Source organism: Crocuta crocuta, unplaced genomic scaffold, assembly GCF_008692635.1.
Source record: "Crocuta crocuta isolate KB4526 unplaced genomic scaffold, BGI_CrCroc_1.0 scaffold431, whole genome shotgun sequence".
NCBI lineage: Eukaryota > Metazoa > Chordata > Mammalia > Carnivora > Hyaenidae > Crocuta > Crocuta crocuta.
The window spans coordinates 2076246-2096403 of NW_027528859.1; the positions used below are offsets into that span (position 1 = coordinate 2076246).

A 20158-nucleotide genomic window follows, 5' to 3' on the forward strand; every position below is an offset into this window, starting at 1 on the left:
GTGAAGATAAATGACATGCAGTAATGTGGGTGAGGGAAACGGGTCTGGCACATAGTAGGGACTCAGGCAACAACTGGTAGCTCTTTTCCTCCCGTGTGTGGAAGCTTGTTGTATTTTCCCAGGCACTTGGGAAGACTGCACACGAGTAGTGGTGGGAAGCCCCTCGGCAGGCGCAGGAGGAAGGCAGTGGGTGAGATCCTGGATAAGGAGGTGCCTGCTTTGTATTCACCTCTTGCCCCCCACCACCCTCAGCCTTTGCAGTATTGACTATTCACATCCTCCCAACAGCAGCACTGTTATTCTGACTTCCCATTGAAGGGATGAGGCACTTGTGCCGGGGCTCCTCGGTGAAGGCAGGGGTTATATCCAGGCAGCACGGCCCCAGAGTTGACCCCCTGAGCACCAGGCAGAGTCGGCGCTCAGCAACGCCTGTGTCTTTGATGTGTTGTGATTGAACTTGAGGGCAGGGCCAGAGAGGTTAGACAGGCCTGCGTGCGCTCAGCCAGACTACCAAACCCATCCCTTGAAGGACGAGACTAGAGTTTTGGCGTCCAGGTGGATTGCAGTGGGGACAGAGCTTAGGGACTGTCTAGGCAGTAAGTGCAGAGCTTGGACTTGGCTTTCGAATCCCACAGCCCTGGGCTTAGTCACACCCTGCCTGGTACAGCTGTCCTTTTCAGAGCCTCTGAGACTTTCAGGGCCGCTGGAGGGATTGAATGGGATGGTGTGTTCAGTGCGGGGTGGAGGCAAGGGGTGATGCTGCAGGGAGCCCACACAGCCTCTGTGTTCATAAATCTACCAAATCTCCTGACACCAAAATGTCGCGGGCAACGGGAGTGGCCCTGGAGAATCCTGATGCTCACCGGAGGTTGGTCCTCATGCTGCAAACATGAGGATTCGCACCAAGCTCACCTCCCCTCCACATAAGGATAAGGAAATGGGGTTCATGGAGAGGAAGCGGGTGGCAAAAGAGCAGCTGGTACCGCCTGAGAAAAGGGAGCCCAGACTTTGATGTAGGACAGACACAGTTGGAGTATAGGAGGAAGTACAGGCTGGGGAGCTGAAACTACCCAGGTCCCGGCCAGACCGAGAGAGCGGAGAGCAAGCCCAGCCTGAGGACACACAGCCTTGCAGCCTGGACACAGTACAGTGAGGGCTGCAAAAGCAGGGGTGGCTGGGGCGGGAGACTCCACCGAGAGCCGGAGAGTCCCAGCTGAGTGGTGACACGCCAAGTGATGAATGAAGTCAGCTTGGGCCTTTGATTTCTAGCTAAGGAGCCCTGGGATCGTGTGGCCCTCACACTGTGTCAACCATCTAGGTGGAGGGCAGCAGACCCTGGGTATGAATCGGAGCTTCTGGGCTGGGAAAGATCGTGGCCAGAATGCAAACCCACTCCGGGAGGGTCAGGATGGCCTGTGAGCTGTGCACAAGTGACACATCCCTGATAATGAGGTGCCACAGGCATCACAGGTGTGATGCTCTTAATTTCCAGATAAATCAGGGCCTATCCGAAGTCATGCCTGCAATAGCATCTCTCACATGCACCTACAGCCCAGCATATTTCTAAAGTGGGAGCAAAAGGGGTTGAGTTTCAGCTAGTGGATGTCCTGGAATTGGTAGGGATAGATGTGAGCATGTGCTGTCCATTGCTTCTGTAAGGCCCATGCCAGCAGAATGAAGGCTGAGAGCCAGTGCTTTGTCTGCTCCTTTCTGAGGCTCAGGCTCCTGCTGGCACCTCCCCAGCGCTTGGCCAGCTTCTCCTCAAGTGCCCAAGCAGCAGGATCTTACTCTGTCCCTGGACAGCTCGCAAAAGGAAAACTCCAGGCTCAGAGATGTGCATCACAGCACTGTTCATAATCAAAACCAAACTGAAAGCACTCAGGGCTCAAATCAAAAATAACAGAAGGATTATAACTACACTGTAGTAAATTCACCCAACAGAATAGTCATCAGACATTAAGAATGATCATTGGGAGGTTTATGTAGCCACATAGAAAAGTACAGTTGACCCTTGAACAACACAGGTTTGAACTGCATGGGTCCACTTACAGGCAGATTTTTTTCTGATAGATACAGTCTAGTAATGTAAATGTATTTTCTTTCCCTTATGATTTTCTTAGCATTTTCTCTAGCTCACTTTATGGTAAGAACACAGCGTGAAATACACATGGCACATGACATATGTGGTCTTTGTGTTACCAGTAAGACTTTGGCCAACAGCAGGTTATTAGCAGTTAAATTTGGAGGGTCAAAAGTCATACACAGATTTTCAACTGTGCAGGGGGTTCAACACCCAAACCCCAGTGTTGTCGAAGGGTCAACTGCATATTTACAAAGCGACTTAGGTAAAAATTTTCCACCCCAAATTGTACTTAGCATTATGACACATGTTACCTCACGTGGTCTTCCAGCTGCCTACTGAAATAGTATTTACCCCTTTTGCAGATGAGAAAACAGAGTCAGAGTTGTTGAATGAAGCCTCCCAGCCAGGAAGTCAGAGCTGAGACTTCAACTCCAGGCTTGATGCTCTGTCTACCGTATCATGCTGGGGTCAAGTCTAGGGAAGGGGACTGTCTATAATACTACTTTCTTTTCTGTTGTCATTAGAAATTTCTGAAGGAAGGAAGTGAGGTGTTCACATAGCAGCTCACAAGAGGGTGAGGACCGGGGAGACGGCAACTTGTCACGTGCTTTGCTCTCTTCTCCAGGATGACATAGAAGCATACCGGACCCAGAATGGCTTCCTCAACTCCGAGATCCACCAAGTCACAAAGATCTGGAGAAGGGTGGCTGAGAAGGAGAGGGCCCTCCTGATGAAGGTGAGAGACGGAGCCCATCTCCCTGCCCAGCCACCTTCAGTCCCTCACCTTCTCACCCCTGCATCACTCTGTCCTCATCACCTGCCTGCCCCACCTCTGGACTGTGCCATTTACGAGCTGCCTTTCTGCCTCAGGCATCTGTGCTCTGATGGCCCATTGCTGCCTCTGACCACAGAAGTACAGAGGAAGGGGCAGGCGGCCATTGTTGTACCTCCCCTCCGGGCTAGAGTAACTTCCAGAGGATTCCAGGGGCTGCCCCACTTCATTTTTCTCTTTTTCCCCTTTTGGGAGCCAGATATCAAAGACTAGACATTCAAAAACAACTGCTTATACGGGGAAATTAGAAAGTGGCCGTGTACACCCAGGGAAAGACTCAGAAAAGAGAGGACCTCTCTTGGCACAGAGACAGCTGATAATGATCAAAAAACAAAATTTTTTCTTAAATTGAGAGAATCTGATTCCCACAGAAAGTAGTAGAAACTGCCCCTGAAAAAGACGTGATGCTAGATAACACTAGACAAAGATTTTAAAACAGTTGTCTTAAAGATGTTCAGAGAACTAAAGGAAGATGTGGAGAATCAAGAAAGCAATGTATGAAGAAATTAGAATATCAATAAAGAGATAGAAAACCTACAAAGAAATCAAGAAGAAATTCTGGAACTGAAAAGAACAATAACCGAAATGAAAGAGCCACCAGAGGGTTTCAAAGGCAGATTCAAGCAGGTGGAAGGAATCGGTGGACTTGAAAATAGGACAGTGAAAATTATTAAGTCTGAGAAACAGAAAGAAAAAAAAAGATTAAGAAAAATGAACAGAGCCTAAGTAATCTGTGAGACACCATTAACCAGACCAACATACCCATTATAGTATGGGAGTCCTAGGAGAAGGGGGGGGGGGGGGGGCAGAGAGAATATGTGAAGAAATAAAGACTGAAAATTTCCTAAATTTGATGAAAGGTATTAATAAAAATGTCCAAGAAACTCAACAAATACCAAGTAAAATAAATTCAAAGAGACCTACACTGAGACACATTACAATCAATCTTTTGAATGCCAAATACAGAGAGACCGCTTGCGTATGGAAAGAGAAGGAACTCATCACATACAAGGAATCCTCAAGAAGATTTTGAGCAGATTTCTCATCAGAAACCTTGGAAGCCAAGCTTCAGACTCTGTGTCTCCCTCTCTCTCTGCCCCTTCCCCACTTGCACTCTGTCTCTCCCTCTCTCTCTCAAAAATAAACACCCAAAAAAATTTTTTTTAGAAAAAAAGAAACCTTGGAAACCAGAAGGCAGTGGGCCAGTATACTCAAAATGCCAAAAACAAAAAATAAAGCAAGCAAATTTGTATCTGGCAAAACTTTTTTCCAAAAGTGAGGGAGAAATTAAGACATTTTCAGAGAAACAAAAGTTGAGAAACTCCATTCCCACTAGATCTGCACCACAAGAAATACTTGGACAGACCTGCCAGGTGCAATGGAAGAACACTAGGCAGTAACTCAAAGGTGTTTGAAGGTATACAAATCTCAGTAGAAGTAAATACATGGGCAATTATGAAACCTAGTATTATGGTAAAAATGGTTTATAATTCCACTTTTGTTTTCTGCATGATTTAAGAGACTAATACATTTTTTAATGATGAATCTAAAAACCACTATTATTACAACTTTGACTTATAACTCCACATTTCATTTTCTACCTAATTTTGGAAACCAGTGTATTTTAAAGAATTATTATTCTAAGTTTTGGGGCTCACCATGTATAAAGACGTAATGTTGTGACATCAACAACCCAAAAGGTAGGGATGGAACTATAAAGGAGCAGAGTTTCTGCATGCCACTGAAGTTAAGCTGGTATAAATTCAAATTAGAATGTTATAGCTTTAGAATTTTAAATTAATTCCCATGGTAACTGCAAAGAAAGTAGCTATAGAATATGCACAAAAGGAAATAAAATGGGAATTTAAATATTTCACCACAAAAAAAAAATCAACCCACAAAAAAGGCAGTAATGCAGGAAACAAGGGACAAAAATGGTATAAGGCCTAGCAAACAAATGCCAAAAGGACAGAAGTCTCTTCTTATCAATAATTACTTAAATGTAAATGGGTTAAAATCTCCAATTAAAAGAGTTTGACAGAATGGATATCCAACTATATGCTGTTTACAGGAGACTCCCTTTATATTCAGAGACACAAATAGATTGAAAGTGAAAGGTTGGAAAAAGATATTCCATGAAATAGTAACCAGAAGAGAATAGGGTGGCTATGCTAATATCAGACCGCAGTGACTTTAAATTTTTAAAAAGTTACAAGAGACCAAGAATGACATTATGTGTTAATAAAAGGTTCAATACAGTGAGAAGATACAGCCATTATAAACATTTATATTCCTGATAACAGACCAAACAAACTATATGAAGCAAAAACTGACAGAATTGAAGGGAGAAATAGGTAATTCTACAATAATAGTTGAAAACTTTAGTACCCCTCTCTCAGTAATAGGGAAAACAACCAGACAGAAGATAAGTAAGGAACTCGTGGCCTTGAACAACACAATACACCAAAAAGATCTAACAGGCATATAACGCAGAACCCTCTACCCAGCGACAACAGCACACACATTCTCCTCATTTTCCAGGACAAGCCATATGTTAGGCCACAAATCTCAGTAGATTTAAAAAAAACAGATATCATGCTAAGTACCTTCTCCAACTGGAGTGGGATGAAGTTAGAAATCAATAACAGTAGTCAAACTGGAAAATCCACAAACTTGTAGAACTTAAGCAACATACTTTGAAACAATGAACCAAAGAAGAAATTACAAAGGAAAATTAGAAAAGACTTAAAGGCAAATGAAAAAGAAGACATGACATATCAAAACTTATGGGACACAGCAAAAGCCATGCTGAGGAGGAAATTTTTTTTATGTTTATTTTTGAGAGCGAGAGAGACCGAGTACAAGTGGAGGAGGGACAGAGAGAAAGTGAGACACAGAATCCAAAGCAGACTCCAGGCTCTGGGCTGAGGAGGAAATTTATAGCTACAAACACCTTCTTTAAAAAAACAAAAAAGAGGGGCGCCTGGGTGGCTTAGTCGGTTAAGTGTCCGACTTTTACTTAGGTCATGATCTCGCGGTTCATGGGTTTGAGCCCCGCGTCGGGCTCTGTGCTGACTGCCAGCTCAGAGCCTGGAGCCAATTTCAGAGTCTGTATCTCCCTCTCTCTCTGACTCTCCCCTGCTCACGCTGTCTCTCTCTCTCTCTCCTAGAAATAAATAAAAAAAAAATTTAAAAACAAAAACAAACAAACAAAAAGATCTCAAATCAACAGCCTAACTTTATAACTTGAGGAACTAGAAGAACTAAACCCAAGCTAGCCAATGACAGAAAATAATAAAGATCAGAGCAGAAATAAATGAAATCGATAACAGAAAAGTAATAGAGAAAATCGGTGAAACCAAAAGTTGATTTTTTTTTGAGAAGATGAACAAAATTAACAAACCTTGAGCTAAGTGAACTAAGATAAAAAAGAGAGAGGACTCAACATCAAATGAAAGTGGGGACATTACTATTGATTCTACAGAAATAAAAAGGATCATAAGAATGTTGTAAACAATTGTATACCAACAAATTGGATCACCAGGTGCAATGGACAAATCCCTGGGAACACAAAGCCTACCAAGACTAAATCATGAAGAAATTGAAAGCCTGAAAATAGGCCTATATAACTAGTAAGGAGACTGAATTAGCAATCAGAAATTTCTCAACAAAGAAAAGCCCTGGACCTGATGGCTTTACTGATGAATTCTACTGAACATTTAAAGAAAAACTAACAAAAGGCCTTCTAAGACTTTTCAGAGAGGGTGCATGCACACTAGTGGAGTCAAACACCATCAAGATGCAGTTGGGCACACAGGACTCTTTGGGGCCCAAAGGGAGAAAGAAAGTCACGGAGGGCTTCGAGGTGGAGGTACCTTCTTGAGTTGAGTCCTAAAAGTGAGTTGGTGTTATCCAGGCAAATAGAGTGGAGAAAGGCCTTTCAAGGGAAGAGACTGCACGGTCACGACCTGTAGATTGAGAGAAAGGGGGAAGGTGGGAAAGGAGATGTGAGGCTGGAGGGGAAAATGTTGGGACATTCTCTAAGGAAACTGGGAGTTGTAGAAGGGTTGGGGGGGGGGTGCAGTACTCAATCAGACTTATGTTTTGAGAAAGCCAGGGGCTCACTGGGCTTGCAGAGGTGAGCTGGAGAGCAGGGAGATTTGGGGGTCTGTAGCAGAAGTGCCTGAGAAGAGTACTGGGAGGGGGCTCGGGAAGCAGCCTTGCCGGCCGAGGGACATGGTAGTGGGAGCCGCCTGAAATGGGGAGGAGCAGGCTCACCCGATGGCCTGGAGTCGGTGCTCAGCCGACATCTGGAGATGGTGATCCGGGCAGGGGTGCAGCAGAGCAGCAGCCTTGGCCAGGAGGCTCCCGCTCTGCCACCCCAGGCTGAGACAGGAGCCAGCCCGGCCCAGAGGTCACAGCAAAACTATGAGCCTGATTTTTCCCGTCCAGCTTACAAAGAAGGAAGACGGGCCTAGGAAAGGGACCTGACTTGCTCAGAACACTCACCTTATGTAAAGAGAAATACATAGAAAAGAAAGAAGTTCAAGATGGGGGCAGGGCGCATGCAGGCTGCCACTGACGGGAGATGAGTGACGCGTAGCAGGAATGGGAAGAGCAGGTGTTGTGGCAGCAGGAGGCAACAAGGGCAGCGTCCAGAGCCTCAGGGCCGTCTCCTGGGTGCTGCTCGGTGATACCACCTACAGAGAATGGCTCTAAGCCAGGTGCCCCGAGAGAGGCTCTACATGCATCAGTTCATCTAATCCTCACCGAAATCCATAGCATTTCCATTGTTTAGAAGAAGCTAAGGCACAGAGAGGTTAAGTGACTTGCCTTAGGTCACCCAGCCAGCAGTGGTGGGACCAGGATGAGACTTCAGGTTATACAAGAACGCCCTGCCCTGCTCTCCCCTCTTCCTTCTGAACACAGCTGCCGCCCCGGCCTGGCTTTCTTGCCTGGAGCCTTTCCTGCCTTTGGTTTGGGGCCCATCTCCTTTCCCTTATACGAAGGGCTGGGCATGGGGAGGGGTGGGGGATGACTGGGAGAAGGGTGGCCTGACAGCCTCACCCCTGCCTCCACAGTGTGCCTACCTCCAAGCCAAGAACTGCCAGGTGGAAAGCAAGTACCTGGCAGGGCTGCGGAGGCTGCAGGAGGCCATGGGGGTCGAGGCCAGCGAGTGCGCCGAGCTGCTGAGGCAGCTCACCCAGGAGGCGCTGCAGTGGGAAGCCAGGGAGGCGTCGGCCGAAGACGCGGAGCTGAGCCCCGTCAGGTGAGCCCCGCAGGCAGCAAGGGCCGGCCGTGGCCTTCGTGACCTGGGGGACCCCAGCCGCCGCTCCCTGCTGACCGCCTACGAGCCCCGTGAGTCCCTTTTGTTCTCTCATCTTCGGGCGATGAGCGCATGGTTGCAACGAGCCCCATCTTACAGCTGAGGTGGTGCAGGCGCAGAGAAGGCAGCCTCTTCCCCGTGGCCGTGCAGCATATGGGTGCATCTGACCTGGGTCCGCCTCCCGAGCCCTGTTTTGTCCACTTCCCCAGGCTGCCTCGCAGAGGTGCTTGTCAGAGAGGGGGAGAAGAGACAGGCCAGCTGCCTTCCCCAGGCCAGGCCCTTGCAGAGCACAGCTGACGTGGGCAGTTAAATATAACAACGGGCTGTGGCTGCCATCCAAAGACCCCTGAAGGCTGGGAGGCTCCGTGGAAGGAGCCCAGGCTTTGGAGCCACACCTGGCTCTGTCCCCATGTGACCTTGGATAAGTCACTTGACCTTTCCGGGCCGCATATGCAGCCTCCGTCAGATGTGGGCTAAGATCCCTGTTTTGCAGGATCAGGAGGACCAGAGGGGACAGCACGTGCACAGCACACAGGGCAGATAAATGTTAAATCAATGAGAGGCCATCTGGAATGGATTCCCAGCCGTCCCATCTTGCTTGTCGGTGGTGCTCTGCTCCCCTTCCATCCCTGGGCTTACTCTCTGTAAGTGGGATTCCGCATTGGCACCGCAGGGCTCCTTGAGCCTAAGGCTTCATGGAGTAAGAGGGTCCTTTACATCTGCCCAGGATTCACTTACTAGGTGCTTACTGTATACCAGGCACTGTCTAGGCCCCCCAGCATTTTACCACAGAGGGTAGCAACGGGTCTTTACGAGGCAGAGCAGGAATTCTTCTACCCCTTGTGCAGATGAGCAAAGTGAAGTTCAGAGAACTGAAGTGACCTGCCCAAAGCCACATGGCTAACCCACAGTGAAGCCCAAGCAGGAACTGTGCCTGGGGTCCAGCCCCTCCCCACCACCCGTTCTCTGGGGAGGGACTCTGCAAAGTGTTGCTAACATGGGCTTTTGCTGGCAGCGAGTATGACGAGTATGGCTTCCTGACGGTGCCCAACTACGAGGTGGAAGACCTGAAGCTGCTGGCCAAGATCCAGGCACTAGAGGTGCACTCCCACCACCTGCTGGCCCACGAGGCTGTGGAGCGGCCGCTGCGGGAGCGGTGGGCCGCCCTGGGCGAGCTCACACCCTCGGTCGAGCTGAAGCAGCTGCTGCGGGCAGGTGTGCCCCGAGAGCACCGGCCGCGTGTCTGGAGGTGGCTGGTCCACCTCCGCGTCCAGCACCTGTGGAGCCCCGGCCGCTACCAGGAGCTGCTGAGCCGGGGTCAGGTTCATGAACACCCCGCAGCCCGCCAAATTGAGCTAGACCTGAACCGTACCTTCCCCAACAACAAGCACTTCACCTGCCCCAGCTCCAGCTTCCCCGACAAGCTACGCCGGGTGCTGCTGGCCTTCTCCTGGCAAAACCCCACCATCGGCTACTGCCAGGGCCTGAACAGGTGAGCATCATGGCCCTCGTGAGGGCACAGCCCTTGTTCTTTAGACCTCTCTGTCTCTCTGGAGTCTCCCAAGAACATGGAGAGGCGAGCCCAGGAGGCTTGATTCCCACCATACAGATGGGGCCAATACAGACATGTCCAAGATGGGGACAAGGACAGGTTCAAGACCGTGGTAGTTCATCATGCCGGGCTCTCTCCTTTGATCTGTGCTCAGGGTGGGGCCCCCCATTGTCTCCTGGGATTTTGCAGGGCACAGCTCAGCTCACATATTGCAGAACTGTGGGTCAAGGCTCACTTGCTTCAAACAGAATCCAATCAGAGGAACCCAAGAGAAAGAAAATTTGTAAACGTTACAGGGAAAGCTCATAAAACCTACGAAAAGAAAAGAGAGGACAAGACCAGATGGTCATTAGAAACCGAGGCGTCCCCTCTCTCCAGCAGGGCCCCAGCACCACACGAGCCCAGGGGTGCCAAGCACGCTGAAGCAGCGGGGGCCACATCCGGACACTGCAGCACCATGCTCCTGCTCTGCAGCTGCTCAGGGGCCTCACGGTCTCTGGCGTCTCTTGCTTTGCATGTCTGCCTCCTTTTCTCAGCAGACCAGCCTCGATCCATCGTTCCTTGAACATTTAGGGCCCATCGAGGCTGTTCAGAGTGGAGACCTCAGCCCCTCAGTCTGGAGCCTTTTCAGCAAGTCGTCTCACTTGTCAATACCCTCATGCCATAGGCCCAAATTCCCAAAGGGAAGAATGCGATGGGCCCAGCCTGAACACGGTTCTGTTTCTGGTCCAACAGCTGGAGATGAGGGATTGGGGGTGGAGGTGGGGTGGGGTGACTTGTAGGGCTGCCTCCATCAGTACTATGGAGGACTCTCGTGGATGCCCTTAGCTATCTCGATAGAGGTTATGTAATCTCAGGTACTCCCCAAAACGAGTTTGGACTCTATTTGTTTTTAAAGTTTTTTTTGATGTTTATTTTTGAGAGACAGAAAGAGAGACAGTGTGAGTGGGGGAGGGGCACAGAGAGGGGGACAGAGAATTCAAAGTGGGCTCTGCCCTGACAGCAGAGAGTCTGATATGAGGCTCGAACTCACGAACTGTGAGATCGTGACCTGAGCCGAGGTCAAAAGCTCCATGGATTGAGCCACACAGGCACCCCTTTGACTCAATTTAATTTAAATATGCATACACTCGAGCAAAATTTACATAAGACATTCTGGTCTTTTTTTCAAAATAGGTGGTGTATGACATTTCTTTAACACATAATAAACATTCAGAGAGTCTCTACTCAAAGTTTAATGGTTCCTGAGGGTAGATATTTTTGATACTTGATTTCCAGCCTAAATTGGGTGAAATTGAGCATATATGCATATTCAGTTACTGGGAATTCAGAGTTAAACCACAGCACAGATGAAGGGGCGGGGGAAATCCTATAGTGGGAAGGTTCTTGAGATAAACTAGAAGGAAAGGAGCTTTTCCCTGTGTAGAAAGAGGCAGCACAAAGGCTGTGGAGGGGTATGTAGGGATAACAGACCGAGAAGGGGGTGACACCCGAGAATATTTCTTTAATTCTTTCTCTGTACTTTCTTTTTGTACTGACAATTGGTGTTTAGGCAGACATTCATATTGTTGCTTACTATCAAAAGTTACCTGGAATGAAAAGAGCCCCTTCAAATGTGGAGAGTGCAGCCCTTAAACCCCCACCCTGCAGGCCCCTTTCACTTGTCTGAGTGCCGCCATCTAGTGGCAACTGTTAGAACTGCATGCGGAGGACACAACCTGCTTCTTTCTATGCAACAGGTCATCCTGTTTAGAGGGTGACAGATATCGTAGCAATAATACAGTGCTGGTTAAGGGCAGAAATGTTAAAGCTACTTGCCTTTAAAAACATGAGTGGAGTGCTTTAAAAGTAGCTGTTTCCCACATCACCATGCTACCTCCTTTGCAGACGCACTTGAGCCTGAAGGCCTGAAGTTGGAGTCTGGTTGCAGCCCTGAGCACTTGGTGGGCCCTAGTTGGTACCAGAAGCTTCTCATTACTGACCTTTTAGTGTGCAGAGATCTAAGCAGGTGCCAGCATCCAGCTCCTGGACCGAGTGCATCCTGAGGCTCCAGTGGAACAGGGTAGGGTGGAGAGAACACCAGGCTGGGACTTTGGGAGCCCTGGGTTCTGTCTCCACTCTACCGCCAGCTGACTGTCTGACTCTGAGCAAGTCACTTCTGCTTTCCAGGACTCGGGTCTTCCCATCTCAAGTTTATCTAGACCCAGGATGACCAGTAGGAAGAATCTGCCTAGAGCCTTGGTGAGAGTTTCTGAGGCAGCCTCCAGAGTCGGTGGGAAAGAGAACAATGATGAATTAGTTATGTCTGCCCTGGGCATAGACAAAGGGATGTTGTCATGATTGATTAGTTATGTCTGCTCTGGGCATAGACAAAAGAGAGTGGTGCCAGTGTTTCACACATTTGTTATCCCTGAACTAAATGACCTCAGAAGGCCCCCTTTCCCCATCTCTGAGAGGGCAGAGTTTCCTATTTCCAAACAGACCGTTGACTCTTCTCTTCATCCACTCAGCTCAGATTCAGGAGGATTTGTACAGATAGTTTAGCCAGAGTGAAAAGAAATTCCTTCCCAATCTAATGGGGAGAGAAAAGAGGTTTCTTTTTTCTTTTGAGAATTGATCCTGTTTCTTTAAACAATACGAACCTCAGAAGAGGTTGGAGGTCATGAATCCAGTCTAGTAAGAGCCCAGAGAAGGATAAATAGCTAGACAATGATGTGTGTTCTTTAAGCCCATCAAGAGTGTGAGGCTTCACAATGCTGTAAGGTGGCATCTCCCTCAGGGTGTTCAGTGGGTGCACTGTACAAAAGGGGCTCCACAGCCTCAATGGACAGCCCTAGGTTAGAGTCACATGGGGATTTGTCACTGCAGAATTTCTCAGAGGCTTTTACTAAGATGTTGTATACCATCAGCCTCTAAAGGGGGTTAGAGTATGCAGCATTTCCCAAACATCTTTGAATTAGGGACCTTGTATTCACCTAGCATCTTAAGAGACCATTGCATTTTGGGAAATGCATTCCTGGATTGGCCCCGGGTGAGACCTGCCAGGAAAAGATGGGAGTAGAGAAAATAGTACTTCTTCCACGCTGGCATCCCTGCTCAGTGCTGTGGACCTTTTCCTTTCTTACCATGATCTCATTAGAGCTTCATGGTAACTTCAGGGGGAAGGGAAGCAAATGAGAGAAAGAATTCTGTGTAATGAGCATCTGCTTTGTGCCAGACGGTTAGCAAGACACTGTCATCCTGTCTTGTTCAAAATGCCTCACAGCCCTAGGAGGTGGAGATTGTTAATCCCACTTTACAGATGAGGAAAACAGGGCTCAGAGAGGTTAGCACACTTACCGAGGTCTCAAAGCCGGTGGAGATTAAGGTGAGGATAGCTAACATTCATAAAGCACTCTGCTACATGTCGGGTGCTATGCTGGCCATTTATCTCTTGTTAACTTATTTATCCTCATAATCATCCTGTGATTATTATGAAGAGGTTGAGGCTCAGAGAGGTTTAGGGACTTGCCCAGAATCATCCAGCAAGGAAGCAGCAGGCTCGGAATTCACAGGTAGGCAACAGGATTCCAGGGCCCCTCCTAGAGACTCAGGTCTCCCCACTGCGCTGGAAGCCCCTGTGTAGTCCTCCCCAAAAGCATGTCCCTCTCACCCCAGGTGCCAGAACACTAGCCTGGTTAGGGTTGGACATGACAGCCCCCGGGGATCTGGAAAGCTACCTCTGCCACCCTCTGCCTGGCTGTGACCCGCAGGCCTCCTTTCTTCCCCTTCCAGGCTAGCGGCCATTGCTCTGCTGGTCCTGGAGGAAGAGGAGTGTGCCTTCTGGTGCCTGGTGGCCATTGTGGAGACCATCATGCCGGCTGACTACTATAGCAAGACGCTCACATCATCCCAGGTGAGCAGCGCAGGGCGGACGGGACTTGGAGGCCACACAGGGTGGTGCCCCTTGAGTGGTTCCTTCAAGCCAGTGAATCAGGAAAATCAGAGACCTCTCAGGCCTCCATTTCTCCCTCTGTACAAGGGGCCATTAGCCCCTCCCTGGGACTCCTGGGAAGTTCTGGTGAGGTGATGACCTTTAGAGTTGTTGGGGCCCTGTCCACGGGATAGACCTGTTATTCCAGTGGTGACACTAGGTCACCAGGAATGATTGGTCTCTTTCTTCCTTTCTTTCTCTCTTCCTTTCTTTCTTTCTTTTTCTTTCTTTCCTTCCTTCCTTCCTTCTTTCCTTTCTTTTTTTTTTAAGAAATGGTTTCTTAGGGAGGGAGAGAGAAGAAAATCTAGAGTCTCTTGGTTTTTGCAAGTAAAGAATTTCAAGACAGAGGTCAGGTGGGTGGAAGTGGGCCTCAGGATGGGAGGTGGGAGTGAGCCTTCACACGCGCTCCTCCTCGCCTGCGGAGAAGCACAGCTGTCTCCTTCCTTACCTCCTCGGCTCCGCTCTGAGCACAGCCCAGCCCAGAGTCAGGTGCAGCTGGGCTCAGACCCGACCCCTCCCCTTAGCTGTGTGGCCCTGGCCAGTGACATCCCCTCTCTGGAGCCCTGGTTTGTTTGCTTTTGGACAGGAGTACTACTTCCCGGGCTTGTTGACAGGTGTAAATGCGAAACCATTTCAGACCTCCCATCTCCATGTTTTACTTTCATGTTTTAATGTCTCTGAAATCGAGGGGTGTTGTATAGCCAGTCTGTTGTGGTGGGGTTGTTGGAGGGTTTATTTTCTCTCTTTTTTTTGTACAGAAAATTTCGAATGTACAAATAGAGAAAATAATATATGAACTTCCATGTACCTATGAGCTAGTTTGAATAACTATCAACACAGCCACCCAAATGCTGCTCCATCTCCACTCCCACCCACTCCCCGTGAGATAAATCCCAGGCGTCGCATCAGGTGACCTGTGAGTCCTTCAGCAGAGGCATTTCAGATTCAGTGAATTACCCTAGGTCATGGGCTGGCTGCCCTGGGCATCTTGTGTGTCAGACCCCCGATGGATATATAGAGTTCAGGCCAACACAAGTCTGAACTGCTTCATGTTCAGGAGGCCAAAGGGGCCAAAACGCCCCTGGCCAAGAACTTAGCCCACAGAGACCTCGCAGCACAGCCCAGCGCTCCAGCTCAGAAGACTCCTGCCTGTGCCGGGCGTGGCAGAGGAGGGGCGCCGTGTGCTGGTCTCCGGGGCCAAGCTGGGCTCCGGTTCCTCCAGGCACTCTGGGTCCCCCTACTGCCCCCGGCCTGTGGGACAGGCTAAGGAGGGAGGGTGGCAGCCCCTTCCCTAGGGTGGCATCTGACACCTGCCTCCCGGCTCCCAGGCGGACCAGCGAGTGCTCCAGGACCTCCTTTTGGAGAAGCTGCCCAGGCTGATGGCTCACCTGGCGCAGCACCGCGTGGACCTCTCCTTCATCACCTTCAACTGGTTCCTCGTGGTCTTTGCGGACAGTCTCATCAGCAACATCCTTCTCCGGGTCTGGGACGCCTTCCTATACGAGGGCACCAAGGTAGGGCGCTGCCAGGGCCGACCGGGACAGTCCTGGGTACAACCCGCCAGCCCTCTCGGGCTCCGCTCAGCCCCAGGTGAATGGGTGCGCAGTGCTCCCCTGTCAGGGCTGTTGAGGACACCCCGTGGGAGTGTGGCTTTGTAAACCAAAGTGTTCTGCTCCCGTGAGCAGAAGAGAAGTTGGGAGGATTTCCCTTCCCTGGGGAAGAGCCATGACCATCATCCAGGAGGCCCATCCCTATTCCATCCACTGCCCATGCAGAAGTGTGGGCCCCCCTTCTCCCCACCTGTTTCGACTGAGCCCCATACTGGATATGGTCCCAGCTTTGCCCCTCACCTTTCTAGGAGACCCTGGGCAGGCCCTCCCCGCGTCCCACCCAGCGTCCCCATGGTGGTTGACGATGTACCACACCGCAGTTTACAGAGCACCTTTGGGTCTGTAACTCCATTTGATCCCTACTGATGCCCCATGTAGATGCAGCATCGCCCCCATCAGGTCCAACAGGGCAGCAGTCACCCAGGGTCCGGACAAGTCGGGGCAGAGCCAGGGCTCAGTCCCTCCCCATCCCGGGATTCCAAGCTGTGCTGTCTCCCCTTGGGGTCTCCCTTCTGCCCCTCCTAGGCCTCCCCTCACACATGTTGCCTCCAAGCTTTCAACCCTGCAGCCTGTCCTGGGAGCCCCGCACCATCTGGGTATGTGGCTTCTCCTCCCCCTGGGGATTGCCTGCCCTGGCCGTGCCCCACCTGAGCCCCCGCTCTGCCCCCCAGGTGATATTCCGCTACGCCTTGGCCATTTTCAAGTACAACGAGGAGGAGATCCTGCGGCTGCATGATGGCCTGGAGATCTACCAGTACCTGCGCCTCTTCACCAAGACCATTTGCAACAGCCAGTGAGCACCCCCTTCTGACCCCACCCCTGCCCGTCCCACCACCCTCACGTGCCCCCAGGACACATAGCAGCGGGCATGCTGGTGTTTGCTGAGTGCAGAGTCAGTGCCATTGATGCTCCGCTACAGCTTAGAAATCTTTAGGGACAGTCCACTGCCTCTGTGGTCTGTCTGCCCCTTAACATGGCGTTCAAGGCCTCCATGCAATTTCATTTCTTTCCCACCTTTTCCTGCTCCAAATCCCCATGCCCTACAATCCTGCCAGAGAGAATTATTTGAGTTCCTAGGACAACAGCCACCTCTGGGCTTTTTGGTCTTGCAGCTTCCTCTACTTAGAAGGCCTTCCCACCACCTGCACCACCACCACAGTTGCCTGGCCAACTTCTATTCATTCTTTGAAACTCCGCTCACATGTCACCTCTTTCAGGCAGCCTTCCTTGACCAACCTTTCCTTAGTGGGGTAGAGCATCCATAGCCCTAAGCTTCCTCCAGCCTCAGTACACAGCACTAGGGGTGGAAGTTGTCTTCTTATTCCCTGTTTCCTCCCTGGGCGCGGCCTCCGACACTCTGTGCAGGCAGGGGCCAGGGCCTCAGCCATGTGGACAGAAAGAATGCCAGGGTGCCTGGGAAGGCTGGGTGAGGGCAGGCCCAGTGGGGCGCTGGGCCCTGGGCTGACTGGGCTCTCCCCCGCAGGAAGCTGATAAACATCGCCTTCAACGACATGAACCCTTTTCCTATGAAGCAGCTGCGGCAGCTGCGGACAGCCCACCGGGAGCGGCTGGAGGCTGAGCTGCGCGAACTGGAGCGGCTGAAAGCCGAGTACTTGGAGACCCGGAACTCGCAAGCCCCAGCGGTGCCTGAGGGTTGCGCCAGTGAGGACGAGGGGGAGGGGGAGGCCTGACTTGGCCACCTGCCCTCCCCAAAGCTCCTTCTCCCCCTTGACTGGCAGGCCCCCGGGAGGATGGCCGTGGAGCAGCGGCCCAGCCCGCGAGCCCCATCACCGTGCGATGCTGGGCAAGTCCCTTCCCCTCTCTGGGGCTCGGTCTCCCCATCAGAACATTGTCTGCGGTGAAGCCTTTGGTTGGGTCATGCCCTCATGAGCGCATACCCAGGGGTGCCACCCCTTTCTCCTCTTCCACAGAGCACTTTAGCACACAGACAAGCAAGAATGCTGTCTTATAGGGTAACCTCGAATGTTCTTTAAGTTTTGTCTGTATAAAACAATATAAATATTAGAAACAGTTAACAAGCTTTGGAAGCGTAGCGATTCCCAGTGATTCCCAACTGTTTCTGGGTGGGTCCAGGGCTCCAGGGTATCGCATCACGAGGGCCTGTCCAGCCCGGGACATCCCTTCTCTTTCTGTGGGTGTCTCTGCAGGGCCAGCCCCCCTCCTGGGTCGCTGAGGAGCTAGGGTCCTATGCTTGACGATGTGTCTTCCTGGGTGACAGTGCTTCCCCAGTGCTGGTTAGGCTTGTGTCCCAGGCCCAGCTCCCATCCACCGAGCTCTGCACCTATGCTCTCCTCTCCGTTGTGGGGGGAGAGGTTCCCAGGGAAAACCCCTGCCTACACCAAAAGGAACTTGGTGTGGGTGCTGGGCAGAGAGCCCTGGGTCAGGCGCCCAACGGCTGAGTTCCGTCTACCTGCCTCCCAGGCCCGGGCAATCACCTCTTCTCTGAAAACTGGGCGGCTGGAGGGTGAGAAAGAGGTGTTGACAGGGACACAGCTGTAGCCTGTCACCAAGCCAGGGCTGTCTCTCCTGGCACCCAGTGTGTGCAGGACTTCCATTTCAGTTCTGGGCTCTTCTGGGCCCTTCCTCAGCAGTCAGGCCTCCCCATTCCGTTCCAGGCAGGGAGTCAAGGCTGTATAAGTGATTTGGGCAGCTCATTGCTCACCAAACCCTTGACTGTGCCAGTACAGGCTCAGGCTGGGCAGTCTTCAGCAGGAAGGACTGGGGGCGGGGGGTGGGGGTGTGTCTGCGTGGAAACTTCCAGCTCTGGCCAGAGGTTCCTGTCACTGGGGACCAGGAACCAGCCTGCTCACCCGCAAGTGGGAACGTTGAGGAACTGGTGCAGCAGGCACCCAGTTCGCCGACACCGCGCCCCCTACACAGCTCTGGGGAAGAGGCACTCGGAGCTCTTTCCTCCCACACGACATGGGCTACCGGCTGACCCCAGGGCCGGGTCTCCCACGAACACTCCACATAGTGTCTTGATGACCTTCCTCATTTTTGCTAAACTTTTACGTCGGCTGAAATCCTTTCATCACCAAAGGGCATCTGTGAGGCGTGATGGCGGCCTGCGGGGGTCCTAGCTGTACCCCCAACAGGGGCTGTCACTGGGGAGACAGGGCTCTAGCCTCCCGGAGCTCCCAGGAGATGAGCTGGTGCCTTGCAAGGGTAAAGCACCACCACTGGCAGGGAGTTGCCTCTTTATAGAAAAACCACCCAGAGGGCTTCAAAAAGGCCCAAGGCTCCAGGAAAGACAGGCCCAGCTGGTCCTTCAGTGCCTGCCTTGAGATTCAAATTCCCTCCTCAGCAAAAAATAAACAATCCCAGATCAGACGGGGAGCTGTCTGATAAATGGCACACCCCTCCCCTCTCCCTTCTTCCTGGCCTATCTCTCCCCTGCTTCCTCTGCTTCCTTCCTCTTCCTCCTCCGTCTCCTCCCTCCCTCCTCTTCCCCTCCTCCTCCTGTCTCTTCTCACCCTTCTTCCTTTGTCCCCTCTTCCCCCTTCCTCCTCTCCCCTCCCACTCCCAGGCTCTGCTCAGAGCAGGGGCCTACACCTTGCCCCTCCCGGATTGGGGGAAAGTGAGGTGCTTTGCCCTTGACCCAGCACCGTAACCTCTGGTTTATACCTGGCTGCACCACAGAATCACCTAAGCAGCTTTTAAAGAATATTGGGGCCAGGCCCCACACAGAGCCTTTTGTGGGGCCTGGGCGTTCTGATACACCAGGGGGGTTGGAGGCCACGGGATCGACTCTGGTCCGGCCTCCTCCAGCCCTAAAACGAGGTGCTGGAGGCAGGAATGAGAACGGCCTGCCCTGGAGCACTGCTCACTCCAGGCCACGCTCAGTTTAGAAATGAAGAGATGAAGCCTCAGAGGAGTTAGCTAATGTGCCCGAAGTCACACAGCTGCTGACTGTAAGTCATGCTCACACCTTAGAGGTGCTAACTGTAAGACCACTTCACCTCAATGTCCCTGGAGCTGGGACACAGAAGGATCCGGGGGGAAAAGAGCAGGCCTGGCCTGTAGCTCCCTGAGACATGTAGGGCCCTGTGGGATAGCTCCGGACGAAGGAAGGTGGAAGGAAGAACCATCTACCTGATTCGGAGGCTCTAACAGGGGCTGGTGGAGATGGGGGTGGGGGGTGAGGTGGTCACACCTCGAGAAGATCCGTGGCTGCTGCTGCTGCTGCTGCTGTCTTCCCTCCCCTCCCCCTTCTTCCTAAAGGGTGTTTGGGGCCCACCCCTGGTGTCAGATTCCTGGCCTCGCACCACAGCTGTTGCCCCCCCATCCCCAGGGGCTGCTGCCTTCTAGGGCCGGAGGATCTGATCCCTCGCAGCCCCACCTTCCTACCCTGGGGGTGGGACCTCTCCACTCAAAGCAGCGGCCCTCTCCCAGACACTGGGCCCCCAGCATTGTGTAGAGGAGGGGACCTCCCTGGAGCAATATCCCCAAGAATGAAGGGGCTCCTCAAAGAAGAAGAAGGGCCTGGAGGGCACTTTGGAAGACTCCCCTCACCTCTACCCCAAAGTGGTAGGTGTACACTGACTTCTACAGAACACCATACTCAGAGCTACGATGCCCACACGTAGGACCTCACCTCCCAGGTGCTGCTGTTCCTTCATTCTTTTTTTTTTTTTAATGTTTTGTTTTGTTTCAGACAGAGAGTGCAAGCACAAGCAGGGAAAAGATAGAGAGAGGCAGGGAAAGAATCCCAAGCAGTTCTTTCCTCCACGCTGCCAGCGCAGAGCCCGACGCAGGGCTCGA

At 51.5% G+C, this 20158-nt stretch overlaps 1 protein-coding gene across 5 annotated transcripts in view; it reads left to right on the forward strand.

The window, feature by feature from the left end:
- The window catches only part of TBC1D2 (TBC1 domain family member 2), a 48931-nt gene extending 31521 nt beyond the window's left edge, over positions 1 to 17410 (forward strand). For 3 of the 5 annotated variants that reach the window (XM_077756106.1, XM_077756109.1, XM_077756110.1), the window contains 7 exons: positions 2709 to 2819; positions 7997 to 8184; positions 9257 to 9733; positions 13568 to 13688; positions 15095 to 15280; positions 16048 to 16169; positions 16860 to 17410. In XM_077756106.1, the coding sequence (XP_077612232.1) occupies positions 2709 to 2819; positions 7997 to 8184; positions 9257 to 9733; positions 13568 to 13688; positions 15095 to 15280; positions 16048 to 16169; positions 16860 to 17067 (1413 nt within the window). In that variant the 3' untranslated portion in view covers positions 17068 to 17410. Of the gene's footprint in view, positions 1 to 2708; positions 2820 to 7996; positions 8185 to 9256; positions 9734 to 13567; positions 13689 to 14524; positions 15281 to 15624; positions 15715 to 16047; positions 16170 to 16859 lie in introns of those variants that run through there. The other 2 variants (XM_077756107.1, XM_077756108.1) reach the window with 2 other exon arrangements.
- Positions 17411 to 20158: the final 2748 nt, after the last annotated feature.